Here is a 14,334-nt window from a genome sequence, read left to right on the forward strand (position 1 = left end):
TCCATTCCCTCTTACCAGCAATTAGGTGCTATCTATCTCTCCCGGTATTCTTTGCACATTATCTAATGTTGCTTCCTGGCTTTCATTCCCTCAAATAGTATGCCTTGGAATTTAGGAAGTTAATTGGTGATTTGTTCAAAGTTTCTTAGGTACTTAAGGAAACTGAATAGTTAGAGGGATTCAATTTTTGTTGGTTGAGGAATTTAGGATGGTGACATAGTATAGAAGCTGGAGTCACTTTCAGTAGTGAAATTAGGAAACACTTTTCTATGACAAATGATAAAAGTTTAGAATTCTGTCAGTAGTGGCACTAAGTTAATTGTAAATTTTAAATTTAAGAAAATGTATTTATTGACTAGAAGTATAGGGATGTGATATATTGGAAGAATATGGAGTTACACCACAGATTATTCATGATCTCAAAGATGGGTGGAACAGGCTTGTGAGCTTAAATTGTTTCCTCCTGTTCCTATGTTCTTATATCTTCATTAATTGCAGGAGTGATTTTCCAAAGGTTCCTTTGCATCCTCAGCTGTGACTTTGAGTAATTTTAAACATTATTCTTACTGTTTTTTGAGATCTGTTTGTAAAATTTAATTTTACCCATTTGAACTTGATGCAGTTCCCAATGCTCATTGAAGTATTGGTATGGTTTTTCCGTTACCTGCAAATATTAAGATAAAGTTGCCATTGTTCCTGGTGGGCTGCTCTCCCATTAGAGAGAAAGGGAGACAACTGGTGGTGAGTTTATCCTGAGGGTCACTACACATTGGCGAGGAGCGCGATTGAGAAGGTAAGACCTTCATGGTAACCTCAGCTGTATTGGAAATTCAATCCACACTGTTGGCATCACAAACCAACCATCCAGCCAGCTAAATGAGCTAACTGACCCCATCTGCAACCATTCTTTGCTTGGAATATCCAGTATACAATGACATGTGACCACGGGTGAGTTTATGAATATTTGAAGCTTATGTCTTTAAAAGGCTGCTGAACACAATGGTTACCCTCTGGCAGTCTTTTAAGAGAACAGGATTTGCATTCTCAACTCACTGACAGTTTTTTGTGGACTTTTTAGTATAACTTCCTCATTTATCTGGTCTCTGTTTCAGTGCTGAGCTCTCTGCAGGAGATCTATGGAGTCTGTGAGCAGGGCGAGAAACTGTGAAAGTCTTCTTCCAATCCAATCCAATTGCAGTGTCCTCACTGAGAGACAGAATCCAAACCAGGAAGTTTAAAGCAGAAAATATAAATTAAATTTAAAGTATGCAGGCAAAGTGAGTTAAAGATTGTGAAACAAGTTCGGGATTAAAGAAGAAAGGTAAAAAGCACAGATGGAAAACACAACAAGTATGTAGGCAAAAGTGGGGGCTGCAGATGCTGGAAATCAGAGTCTAGATTAGAGTGGTGCTGGAAAAGCACAGCAGGTCAGGCAGCATCCGAGGAGCAGAAAAATCGACGTTTCAGTCCGGGGTGGAGAGGTAAATCAACTAGGTTGATTTTAACTAAGGTTAAAATCAATTCTCCTCCTCTCTCTACAAGAATCTCAGTGAGTCTACTCTATGCTACCTTCTCCCCCCCCCCCTTCCCATTTATCTCTCCACCCCGGAGGCTCCCTGCCTTCATTCCTGATGAAGTGCTTTTGCCCGAAACGTCGATTTTCCTGGTCCTTGGATGCTGCCTGACCTGCTGTGCTTTTCCAGCACCACTCGAATCTAGACAACAAATATGTAGTTAAAAATCACACAACACCAGGTTATAGTCCAACAGATTTATTTGGAAGCACTATCTTTCGGAGCACTGCTCCCTCATCAGGTGGTTGTCAAATATGTACTCATTTTTTAAACTCTGCAACATTAACTTTCTGCTCAGGAAATGACAGTCCACAATTGTAATACTATGTTTGGGAGCTGAAACTTGTTCCTCTGTCATTTTTATTTATTATTAAAATCTTATTTAACCCTTAACATTGTCAGCAATATTTAATTGATAAGTGATCCAAATACAATCCATCGCAGTCATCTCAATGGTGAGTCAGTTGGCAGTAATTGTGGTCGTGTCCATTGTGCGCAGTTTTCTCTGACAGCATGTTCTGAATTTCTCAGTACAGTTGTATGTGCAGACTCCAGAAGTCAGATTTCCCATGTAATAGAGTTGTTACGGTTTGACAAATTCTGGCCATTCTGTCAGTATATCTGAACAGATTCATAAATTAATAACAGTGATCTGAGGTATTAAAGCAAAAATGACCTTGATGATATGCATTAAATTGTGATTAGTTCTCTTCCTTGGATAAATGGCTTTAACCTTTACATTAGGTCTAATCTTTAATTTGAAGTTAATTAAATTAATTTGTCATTAGATCATTAATTTCAGCTTTCAGCCTTAACCCAATGTAATATTCAGGTCTATTTCTATGAATGTATTCAGGTGTACAGACCATTGAATAATGTGCCATTAATTCACGTCGGTGCCATTCAGTGTACATCAGTTAATTGTTACTGCTCGAGTAAATACTGAATCTTTCATCCACACAAAATAACTCCTGTCAATGTACATTTCCTTAACTACATCCACTGCTAATCAGAGAGGTCCGTTCAAATCTCAATTTCTTGTTGTTTGTCCATATTCTTTAAATATCTTGCATGCTATATTTATCTGATTCTCTGCCAAATGCCATAACTGATGTTGTATTAATAAACACCCAGAAGATTTTTGATATAAACTTAGGAAATAGGAGCAGAGGTAGACCATTCGGCCTGCTTCAAGTCCTAATAACATTCTATTTCACATTATACCTTCCAGCTTCTCATTTATGCTTAATACAAATCCTGTATCTGCTGCAAAGTTTCAAGTTGAAATTTGCATCAGGATGATCTCCCTATTATTCAATTTATAAAATCAATAATTTCATTGTAAAGATGGACGTAGAAATGCTCCATCTACAGCTGTTATATAAAACTGATGTAAATAAGTAGTCAAATACTAATAGGTGAACGGATTGAGAAAGCAAAGCCTTACAAATGACATCTTACATCTTTAACGTCCATTAAAGATGAAAGCCACAATATTTGAAAATACCCCAAAGGTATTTGGTTAAATGGTTATATTGAGCTGCCAGTTCATGATGCTGTGAAATGGCTGAACACCTGAGCAGTAGGTGCAAAATTCAGAGAGACTCGCATAAGTTTAGATTATTTAAGTACTACTTAAACACCAGGTGCACTGCAGTTGAAATGTTGGAAGTTGTCATAACATGTCTGAACAGGTTGATTAAAATTCTCTTCACTGTAAAAGTGAGTTATACCTAGGAATGGTACAACACACTAGAGATAGGGGGTAAGATATTTTGTTTTGATGCTGCACTGAGGGCAAATGCAGAGGACAAGCGATATCACCTTTCCACAGGAAGCCTGAAACACCCAGACAAACTCTTAAGAGCCACTGTGACCAGATAACTTATTATTGAATATCAGGAGTCCTTGATGAAATGGTGACAGAAACTTGGTTACCTCATATGAGTGGTCAAGGTCAGTGAATGATGTTGGAGTGCTACCAACTGGCATGCACTCTTCAGTACACTACAGCCTCAACATTCACCGATCCACAGTTTATACCAATCATCACTCATAGCCAACATAGCACTTCGTCTCACCATCACAACTTGTACTCTGCCGCAAACCCATATTTCACAGCTTGTACACACACTTGCAGCTTTTCAACCCCCAACAGCCATATTGCTTCGACATGTTACACCATTTTGACTGACACATTCTGGCAAGAGAAGGTGAACATAACTGGCATTAGTGGCATTGAACTGGTGAGGTGGGGTGGAGAACAGCCTGCTTCATGTCTTCTCCTGAATGGGGCAAGATGCTGCTCATTATTGGAGCAGCCATCACTGAGGTAGTGGCTAGCAATGAGGCTGAAACAGCTGAAGGTGACAGGGTCCTCATATTCAGTCTTCTTCCTCACATGCTATTTCCCACTTAGCCCACACTCCTCTCTAATTTCCAAGATTCAGACTGTATAAGTATAGACCTCTACCTCCCCTCACCATAACCCTACCCTTGTTCCTTCTCCGTTCAGTCCCCCAAAACTGCCACCAGGGTCAAACAGTATTGGAAAAGAAAAGGCTGAAAGAGCAGGATGACAGAAATGATAAAGCAATACCAAATGTGCTCTCACACTTACAGCCACCAGTTCATATCCAAACAATGTATGTATTTCCAAGGAAATTTTGGACAGGATCTGCAGTAGGTGAGTCATCTGTGATTAGATGCTGAAGGAGACAGAAAGGGTCGCACATGTGTTGCCTCTCTGGGAGATGAGACCTTACATGAAATCTGCTGAAAGTGAGGATCTTGGTGGAATGGCTGACAACATCAGTGATGCATATGCACAATTATGCTTGGTGCATTGTCAGACCCGTCAAAAAACCTGCAGAGAATGTGCAGGAATACAGGAGTCAGCTTGGCACAAGGCTTTGCACAGAGCTTGGAGCCCATCCTCTGCCACATGGAAATGCCAAGTGTTTTGTTGAAGTATAGAACATTAGCGACCTCCCTTATACAACACTTTCTGAGTCCTATAAAGACCAATAACTTCTTAAAAATGTTTGAATTTCCAGTGACTGGAAGGCTCACATGACAAGATTTCAACATTTAAGATGTCTACTGTAACAAAGTCAGGAGAGACCATGGTATTGTGGTAATGCCACTGGATTTATAATTCACAGCCCAAACAAATGCTCAATGGACAGGATTCAAATCTCAAACAACTGTTGGTGGAATTTAAATTCAAGCAATTAATAAAATCTACAGTCAAAAAATAGTTTTATGATAATTTCTTCAATAATTATAAATACCTACCTGGTTTACCAATGTCCATTTCTTTTTATTGGGGGAGGAGTGCCCTTACCTGGTATACATGTGACTCCAGGTCCACAATGATGAGGTTGACTCTTATCTGCTCTCTGAAATGGTCTAACAATCCACTCAATTCAAGGGCAGTTGGGAATGAGTAACAAGTGCTTGCCTTGCCAGTATGCTCACATTCCAGGAAAGAATAAGAAAAGCAACACTGACTAAGTAGTATTTAGCAGGCAAGTAACACACTAAATGTCAGAAAACTCTACAGCATACCTGAAAACCCCATGCCATAATTATAGGTATTTTCCTCATCAATCACAAATGTTCTTACGCACTTCTGGAGCAGATGGGACTTAAATCCAGGGCTCCTGACTCTGAGGTATGGACATAATCGCTAACCCCGTAATCTAGTTCACAGCCTTCTATTCATAAAATTGCAATTTCTACAGGAATCCATCCAACATTGCTCACATTTTCCAGTGGGTTCCCTTCCATCCTTCTATTGAGTCATAATGCCAAGTGACCATCCAAAGGCATTTCTCTCAGATTCCAGCGAAATCTCAAACCTAATATTGGGAAGGCCCAATCTGGCAGTACATTTCCCCCTAACCAGGACAAGTCTTCTGAATTCGCTATATTGCAAGAAAATGTCACAAATGATAAGACACCATCTTTCCTTCCAGATTTCTGCTTGGAAGTTCACTTTCCTCTTTGCTAGCCATACTGGCTGCAGTCTTTTGTCTTTCTCTGCGACCGCTCCCTCTCTCTTTCTGTCCAACACCTTGGAGATTGATAGTCTGTTTACATTGAACACACTTGCTTTTGCCTTATTATTTAAGGTGGTGTCGTTTTGCACTATGTTCTGAGTAAATCTCACCCTGGCCCTTTCTGTTCCCATAGACACCAAGTTTTTTTTGGGGTTCTGTCTTGTTGTCAGGGAGAATTTGAAGCAGATCATATGACCTGCACCACTGTGCTATTTCTTCAAGAATTAAAGAGAGAATCTCAAAATGTAATACATTATAAACTTGGATTCATAACAAACATTGGATGGCAAACTGAGAGATGTTACTTTGCATGCTCCAGCCCAGAAGGAGCCATATGCGTAAAGGTTTATGGCCAAGTTTACCTTCACAACAATTGGCCATGCTGCTCTCCTTGTGCTCTGACACTGTTGTTGTGCTTGCAGTGGGTGGCAGATTTCAGGAGAATGTCCTTAGTAAAACAGAGATATCACACACACTGTTCCTCGCTGAGGTTCAGGTCAGAGATTTGCTTCATAAACTCTCTGGATGGCTCTGACCACCTGCTGATACCTTTTCTTACTCTCCTTCTCCTCATCTTTTTCCATCCCCTGCCATGTGTTGAGTTACATCCTCTCATTCTACATGTCATGCTGCAAATAAAGTGGGTGGATATGTAATTCAGCACCCATCTCTGGGAGAATACGGTCTCTACAAAATCCTTGCAGTCAAGACTAAGTCCAAGTGACATATCATCCCTTTGGACTTCAGTGATTTTTCAGAAAAAAAATTCTAGAAAGCAACAAGCACGTCTAAAATTAAACAAAAAACTGAAATGTAGGTGGTTGTTAATCTCTTGAAAGAAGAATGATGGGCTCCTTCCTGCAGCTAAACATGTGGTCAACCGTATCCGATTACAAGAGGGTGGAAGTTGAAGCTTTGAAATGGGAGTACTGGTGTCATACTGATATCCTAATAGAAATTTGCCCTTGCCTCTTGTAGGTATAAAAGAAAGGGCACATCTTACCAGCATTTGTAAAACTGAGGATATTTTCTCCCTCCTCTTCCCGAAAAGCATTATGACAGTTATGGCCTTGCTTGATGCTTGACATCCCATTGTAGTTCCCCAGATGCAAGCCATGTGTGAGACCTAAACCTTTCCTCGCTGCACATGCACTGCAACCTCACTTATTTGTATTTATATTCCTTGTATCCTCTATGATGACAGCCAGTGCAAAATACCTGATCAATTTGTATACCATCTTTTTTAAAACATCAACAGAAACTCCTGCTCTCTGCTTTTGTTAATATTTCTACGTAACTTTCTCTGGTACTTTTTTTCTCTCCTTATTCTAATTATTCTTTTTTAAATATATATTCTTTCAATCTTCTCGTCTGCTTTTTCTATAAGTTTGATATTATCTTTAATCTTTTTATTTAACTACATATTATGGATCCTTCCTTTGCATTTTCAAAATTTGATGAGCTGTGTAATCTGAAATATCCCCTCTAAGGCCTGCCACCTCTAAGCTGTCCTTCATGCCCTTATAATTGCCTTTTTTGAAGTTTAAAAAACAAGTCTTGGACCAACCTTGCTCTCACTCAAACTGGAATAAAATTTAAATATCTTATGGTTACTGATACCTAGGAACTCCTTCATTGTAATCTTATTAATTAATTCTATTTTGTTATAAAATATCAGGTCTAGTATAGTTTGCTCTCTGGTTGGTTCCCAAGAAGTTATTACTGTTCTAAGAATCAATCATGAAACAATCTATTAACTCCTCTTTTTCCTGAATGCCATATGGTGCAAGCACTGTTTATCTACATTACAAAAGTACACAATTTTCTGTGAAGTGTTTTGAGACTTCTTGAAATCAATGGATGCATTATGTACATGTCTTAATGTACAATATTGTTTATGGATTGTGCAGTTCAGTTATACATTGATCGATCAACATTTCATATTTTTAACATGTGACTCATCCACATTCAAACACTTTCCACTAAATGTAACCACTGCTGGCTTTGTAGACTCCTATCTGTCACTACACACCCAGAACATCCAGCCGACAGACATCTGAAACCGTACTGTTTGGTTTTGCTGAGCTGCTCAAGACCATGTCAAGATTAGTTAACCAAATGCAATTTAGAACGTAAGAGTGAATAGAGAGCATTAACATATTTTCACCTCACAAAAAGCCAACAAAATTCCTTCTCATTGTTTTGGGATCTAATTGTTATGGCCATTCTAAGAAACATTGAATTATAGAATGGTTACAGCAGAGAAGGAGGTGAGTCCACCCAATGCATCTATGTCCGATCTCTGCATGAGCAACTCACCTAACTTCACATCCCTGTCTTTCTCAATAGCCTTGCAAATTTCATTTCTTCAGATAACTGTCAATGATCTTCCTGCCTCAAGCAAGGGGTGATATTGAGAAGACTGGGCCTTCAGGTTAATCTGAAGAACTATCTACTTTGTCCAGACTGCTCATGATTCCTGACAGTTCACTCCTTTTAAATTTTTTTTTAAAGAAAATGGTCCAATTTCTCCAATCTACCATGTATTTCCTCCACATCTAGTTTAACAAGGGTGTTAAACTTTAAAATGTAATCCATTATTTTCATTTATATAATTTACTTTTTATATTAATAATCAAAGCTGTTTAATCTGGTTATCTTTTGTTGATCCCCCTAGAATGTGATATCACTCACCTTTATTGATCTTCAAAGAAAATAAACCTGGATAGGCTTTGGAATGATCAATCGATATATGAATATGGGTGTTTGAGGATGAACCTCTCAGTATTACCATTTCAAAAATTGACGTTTTAAATTCAGCTTGCCAAAAAGATGCAGTCTGCCAGATGGATTTTTAAAATAGAAATAAGCTGTTGAGTGATTAAAATTGGAGCTTCTCACTGAGTTCTTGATTAATATAATATTTAACTACACTCTTCAGCACAATTTATGTTTTGCCCTCCAAGTTGCTGGAAATTGCAAAGCCAGGGCATGGAGTATATTGAAATGAATTGGGAAATAAATGGAGGAGGTACTAAGTAGAGGGTAGATAAATAGGAATGAATTCAATTTCTAATCTGGTCCTTAAAAAATAGTGGAAACAAATGATTTGATTCAGTCAAAGAAAGACAAATCTCTTTTTCCAACAATAATTCCATGCTAAATTGCCCGTAGTGTTAGGTGTAGGGGAATGGGTCTGGGTGGGTTGCTCTTTGGAGGGTTGGTGTGGACTTGTTGGGCCGAAGGGCCTGTTTCCACACTGCAAGTAATCTAATTCACAACTCCATACTATTAGTTGTTCACTTTCTAGGCCAGAGGAGTTGATTGGTAGTCATTAACAATTACCACATTGTTGAAAGTGTACTCATGTTACTAATCTCTAGACTTAATATTATGTGATGAATTTAATCAGCAGTTCACTTCCAAATGCGGCAACGTCATGAAACCCATAGGGAGGTTAAAGATTCCAAGTCATTTATAGGAAGGCAACTATGAAGCTGCATAAATTATTCAGCAACTTGCCATGACGTGCAAATCAGAAGTAATTTCACCTGGCCATACATTGTTGACTATTTGGCACATTAATACTTATCATTTACATGATGGTGCCCTTTATTAAAATAAAGGCTAGCCAATTACAAATCCTAATAAAACGTGTACAGGGGAATTCCGCATAGCGGAACATTAGAATGATGGAAAGAAGGGAAGCCAGTCTCCTTTTTGCCTCCAAGAACATAGAAACCTCAGATGGACGGAATAGACTGACTTGCTGCTCATTTATGCTAAAATAATAGGAATCAATCAAGAGAACCACAGAGACCATTTCTGGTGTATATGACACAAGATCAAAATCTGTCACAATGTTCTTAGACTTCAGTTTTAGTGATTTGTATCTTTTCCTACAGTCAGTTGCAGCATAAATTTGACCTGATGTTACAGTAGAATCAACTTAAAATCTCGGCTGTGTCTCCAAGCAACAAAAGGTGGCAGTGTGATGACACAGAGTCGGCATTCTCTGTATAGCTGAATTGAAGTTCAGATATATGCATCATTGTAAAAATTGCAGAGCCTGAGTCAGTCAGAGTGCCACTGTAAATCTAGAAACTAATAGCTACAGAATGAATCTCTTCTCATAATGAATCAATGCACACTGAAAGCTTCTTCCAGATGCTCAGCACTGTGATATCATGCACAAGTAAATGTATTTGACATGTTGTTTTATTATGTGCAGAACAATTTGTACCCGTAAAAAAAAAGATCGCCATAGTAACAAAGGTTTTTCGGAATCCAGGGTTCAAAGGCTGTCTCTCAGATTTTCACATTTATTTAGTGCACAGCTGAGCACCTCTCGCTCACTCTGGATGCAGTAAGAGTTCACAGGATATAATTTATAGTAATGCCACTTCCATCAGATCAGTACTTCCGCAATTGCAAGAGATAGAGCAGTGATTACAAAAAGAGATGTCAGTAGCTGTGCCCCAATTCCTCCTCAAAATCCTGATGCCAGGTTTTACAACCCTTCTGAGACTTGACTGCTGCAAATGAAGAAAAATCTATGTAATATTAAAGCAGCTGCTCTGTCTGTGATTAAAGCCATACAGTCAGCACGAGGAGTTCAGTCAAAAAGAATTACTGAACCTCAACCTAGCTATTCTGCATAAATATCAAATACGAATCCATCTCTTAAATATAGTTTTACATAAAAATGGAAAAATTTGGACAAGGTATCTCATTATTCTACAAGCAGAATACAAACAATCAGAGAATATGCAGTCCACACAAAGGGAAATCACCATGTGTGGAATGACAAGGATAAATTTTGCCAGCCCCCCACAAATGGATAATCACACCAGTGATCACCAGCATGTTCTAATGATGAGGCAGATTCCCCTATTATTGGATAAATATCTCTATAAATTTCTCCTTTACCAAAAGAAACATTCAAAAACGTCCAATTTTCTGCACACTTACTAGCCTTGAAATGAAATCACAGGAATACAAGCTTTGAAAAGTAGGGGTTCAGATCTTAGGTGGTGTAGACTTCACTGCAGTATTAAAGGAGATCTGTATTGTTTGATATTGCATAGATATAGGTGAATGAGAAGTCAAACCAATGAATCCATTATCAGAACTGGTGGATGTCAGAGACCTTGCAATACTATCTGTAGTATACTAGCCTTTCTTTGACCAACACAATAGATTCACTAATTGTTTGTTTCTGTTTGTGGGACATTGTTACACAAAGAAAAAAGTCTGGTGTGTTCACCTGCAGAACAGTGACTCCGGTTCAAAGTGATTCATTTTGCACTGAATAGCTTGGGATGTTTTTGAGAGACGTGATGAGGCTCTGCATATTTGTAATTTTTTTCTTTTTTGTGTGGTTGGGGTGAGATTGTAATGAGCACTGAGCATCAACTTTATTACTGAACTATTGCCAAATTCGAACTGGTCCTCATTCCAAATAGTCTGTGTATTTAAAAATAATGATAATGCAGTTATAAGGAACCACAGTTTTCCAGTTGAGACTTCATCTATGGTATTACCTAACATGTAGCAAAAGTTTTTCTTAGCATTTGCAATAGTATCTGTGGGAGACTGACTTTGTTAGGAACAATAATCATATTTTTCTTCATATGGTGTGAATTTAATCGGGTTGGGGAAAGTCAGTGTTTAGGTTTTGTTGTGCTTCAGCAAGGTGAGGGACGTCTGCTCAAGTAATTCCAGTGGTGGGGGGGTGGGGGTGGGGGAGTGGTAGAGATGAGACTTGAAGAGCTCCCTGGTAATTCTTAAATTTTTTTCCTTTTTTTTGGTGAGTTGCCCAATTTATTCATTCAGTTTTGAATATCCACATTTTGCATTTTTAAAAATTCAAATGAAAATGCTATTGGAATTTCAAATGAGCTAATTTATAGTGTAAAGTCTAACAGTATAATTACAGCATCAAATGATCTGCTGATCTAGTCTGTGGCTGAGGACTTCTCAAACCACAGTACAGTAGTGTCCAGTAAATAGTTAGTGAAATGTATAAAAACGTATTTGGGGAAAAGGGATACAATTAAATCAAGAATTAAAATGAGGTAGTTGTTTGTAAAACTTTAGTGGGTTTTAGTTGGATTCAAATATGTCTGTAGTTCGCAACTCTTGTTTCTGATTTAAAATAATTCCCTATAAGTGAATTAGAACTGTAACTTATAATAATTTTATTTAATTTTTTAACTTGTATTACAAGCAGTTTTAACTTGATTCAATTTATAATATATACATAATTTATAATCTGTAATAATAACCAGGATTTAGATCTGTATCCTAGGCTGGCATGTCATTGTGGATATGCATTGTTGTAAGTACTGTATTTTGGTAAAAACAAGGACTGCAGATGCTGGAAACCAAATTAGAGTGATGCTGGAAAAGCACAGCAGGTCTGAGGAGCAGGAAATTCGACAGGGTGGAGAGATCCCTGCAGTCACTCTGCCTCTATTCCTGATGAAGGGCTTTTGCCCGAAATGTCAGTTTTCCTGTTCCTCGGATGCTGCCTGAACTGCTGTGCTTTTCCAGCACCATTCTAATCTAGTACTGTATTTTGGAAAAGACATTAAAACTGAGTTCCATCCTATGATTTGTAGCATTCTGGTGAACATTAGAAATTATGTGACACCATTTGAAGAAAAAAAGGAAACAGTCCTGTTTCTCTGCCACCTAAAAACATTTATTTCGTTATTTTTGTAATCTTGGTGGCATTTAGTGCTGTTTTACTTGCCTACAGAGCCGCAGTTGAAAAATACTTTTGAAATGTTTTGAAATGTTTCATATGATAAGGCACCATTATCAATACAAGCCTTATGATTACCTGCTTCACAGATAGTGGCTAAACATGCTTCACCTTAATCACACACTTTGATCCCATTAACTAAGAAAGGAAGAAGACAGTGTTAAGCATCTTTGCCATCCAATCAATATTTTTAAATAATCAGGCTACATTGCCACAGAATACATTTTGTCATGAAGATAGTGCAATATCTTTCATGTTCTGGAAAAAAATAAAAATGTTAATGATCCTCATATTTTCACTGCCTGTTTACTTTTCAGGCAGACCAGATGTCTGGTTTTCACATTCGCTCAGTGTTGTGTGTTCCCATCTGGAACAGTAATCATCAGATCATTGGTGAGTGGAGACATAGATATAAATTTAACCATGTTTTTATCGACAAAAAAAAAACCCTTTAATGCTGATTTCCTCCTCAGCGTGTGCATCTGGGAAAAATCTGAATCAGTATGTAGCTGTATCTTCCCATCAGATTCAACACACAATGCAAATGTGCACTGATAGGCCACACTTCGAAAACATGATGCAATTTTGTTTTGAGTTTTTTGCACAAGAATGTTAGTTCCAAACAACATCCAGAAGCAACTGGCTTCTGTTTCACTTTGGATGTTGGTGAGAGATCATGGTAGGGGAATAGTGCATTTCCAAGTTAGTTACTCAGCTGTTCAGTTGGAGATGATGCCAGGTTTAGTTGGTGCAGATTTAACTGATTGAGTCTGAGTGCTGAAGTTGAATTAGCATTTATGAATAAGTTGAAGGCTATGCATGGAATTTGTATCATAAATAATATCTTCTAGTTCCATATGCATAGGCAGCTAATTTTTTTTTATGAAATGTGGGAATGTCATTTAATACAGTGAATTATTTTTCACAACATCTCTGCCTAAGTGGAAAGAGACCTTGACACTGATAATCATCTATGAAGATATATATCAAAAGGAGAAATCACACACTCAGAATGGGTAGTCAATGAAATGTCTACAAATATAACAAGCAGGATAGACTTGACAAATAGTGATGAGGGGCTTCTGCTGTACAAGCTGGGTTTCTTGAAGCTTCAGTGTGAAGTCTGCACTGCTTAAATGTTTTTCTGCTGGTGAGTATTCAAATGGTTGGAGCCAGTTTGCGCTCTTTTTCATGATGAGGAGCACTATCATTACTTATCATATCGTAGGGTGTTTTACATTATTAACATAGTTGTCCACATTTTCACTCTAGTCTTTGGGATGGTATTGATCTGTTAATGGGCAATACTATTTTCCTTAACCATTGCAGTTCATCTGGTTTGTCACAGTTCTCATTCTAGTTTGTACAGAAGTGAAGGCATTGTTACTAGCTCATTTTGAATTCTGGACAATCTGATACTCTTAAATTTGAAGAATTAATGTGAAAGCGGAGTCAGAAACTGTTTAGATCTGAGATAGTTTGGGAGGAATGTCTATGTGACTAATCAAACAACAAGTTTAGAATTAAACTTTAGATTGTGAATAACAAATGTGAGAACTTATAAATCAAAATGCAAATTCATAGTAAAATTGTTCCCAGTACAGTCTTATACTTGTTTCCAGCTGAGCCATATCAGAAACAATTGTGCATTAAGGAAAGAGCATTATTAAGTAGCCATGGAGTCTGAGAACTCTGAAGCACTGTACAGAGTTAAAAAGGCTGAAGCTTTATAATGTATCATTACATTGTCTTGACTATATTTTCTTGCTGAAATCCATAAATTAATATTTTATTAACTGTTGGTTAGTGTGGCTAATCATCTCTATAAAATTTGTTGATAGTGACTGATTTTATTTTGCATTGTAATATTCAAAATATGAGTTATTTCACCTAATGTACAATGATTGGGAATAGGTTATCTATAATC

General features: G+C 37.7%; 1 protein-coding gene across 1 annotated transcript in view; it reads left to right on the forward strand.

The window, feature by feature from the left end:
- Nucleotides 1-14,334, forward strand: part of pde11al (phosphodiesterase 11a, like) — a 295,860-nt gene that overhangs the window by 175,193 nt on the left and 106,333 nt on the right. Inside the window, exon 7 of the mRNA XM_060825345.1 lies at nucleotides 12,725-12,800. Coding sequence (XP_060681328.1) covers nucleotides 12,725-12,800 — 76 coding nt within the window. The remainder of the gene's footprint in view (nucleotides 1-12,724; nucleotides 12,801-14,334) is intronic.

Source organism: Hemiscyllium ocellatum, chromosome 5, assembly GCF_020745735.1.
Source record: "Hemiscyllium ocellatum isolate sHemOce1 chromosome 5, sHemOce1.pat.X.cur, whole genome shotgun sequence".
Classification (NCBI taxonomy): domain Eukaryota; kingdom Metazoa; phylum Chordata; class Chondrichthyes; order Orectolobiformes; family Hemiscylliidae; genus Hemiscyllium; species Hemiscyllium ocellatum.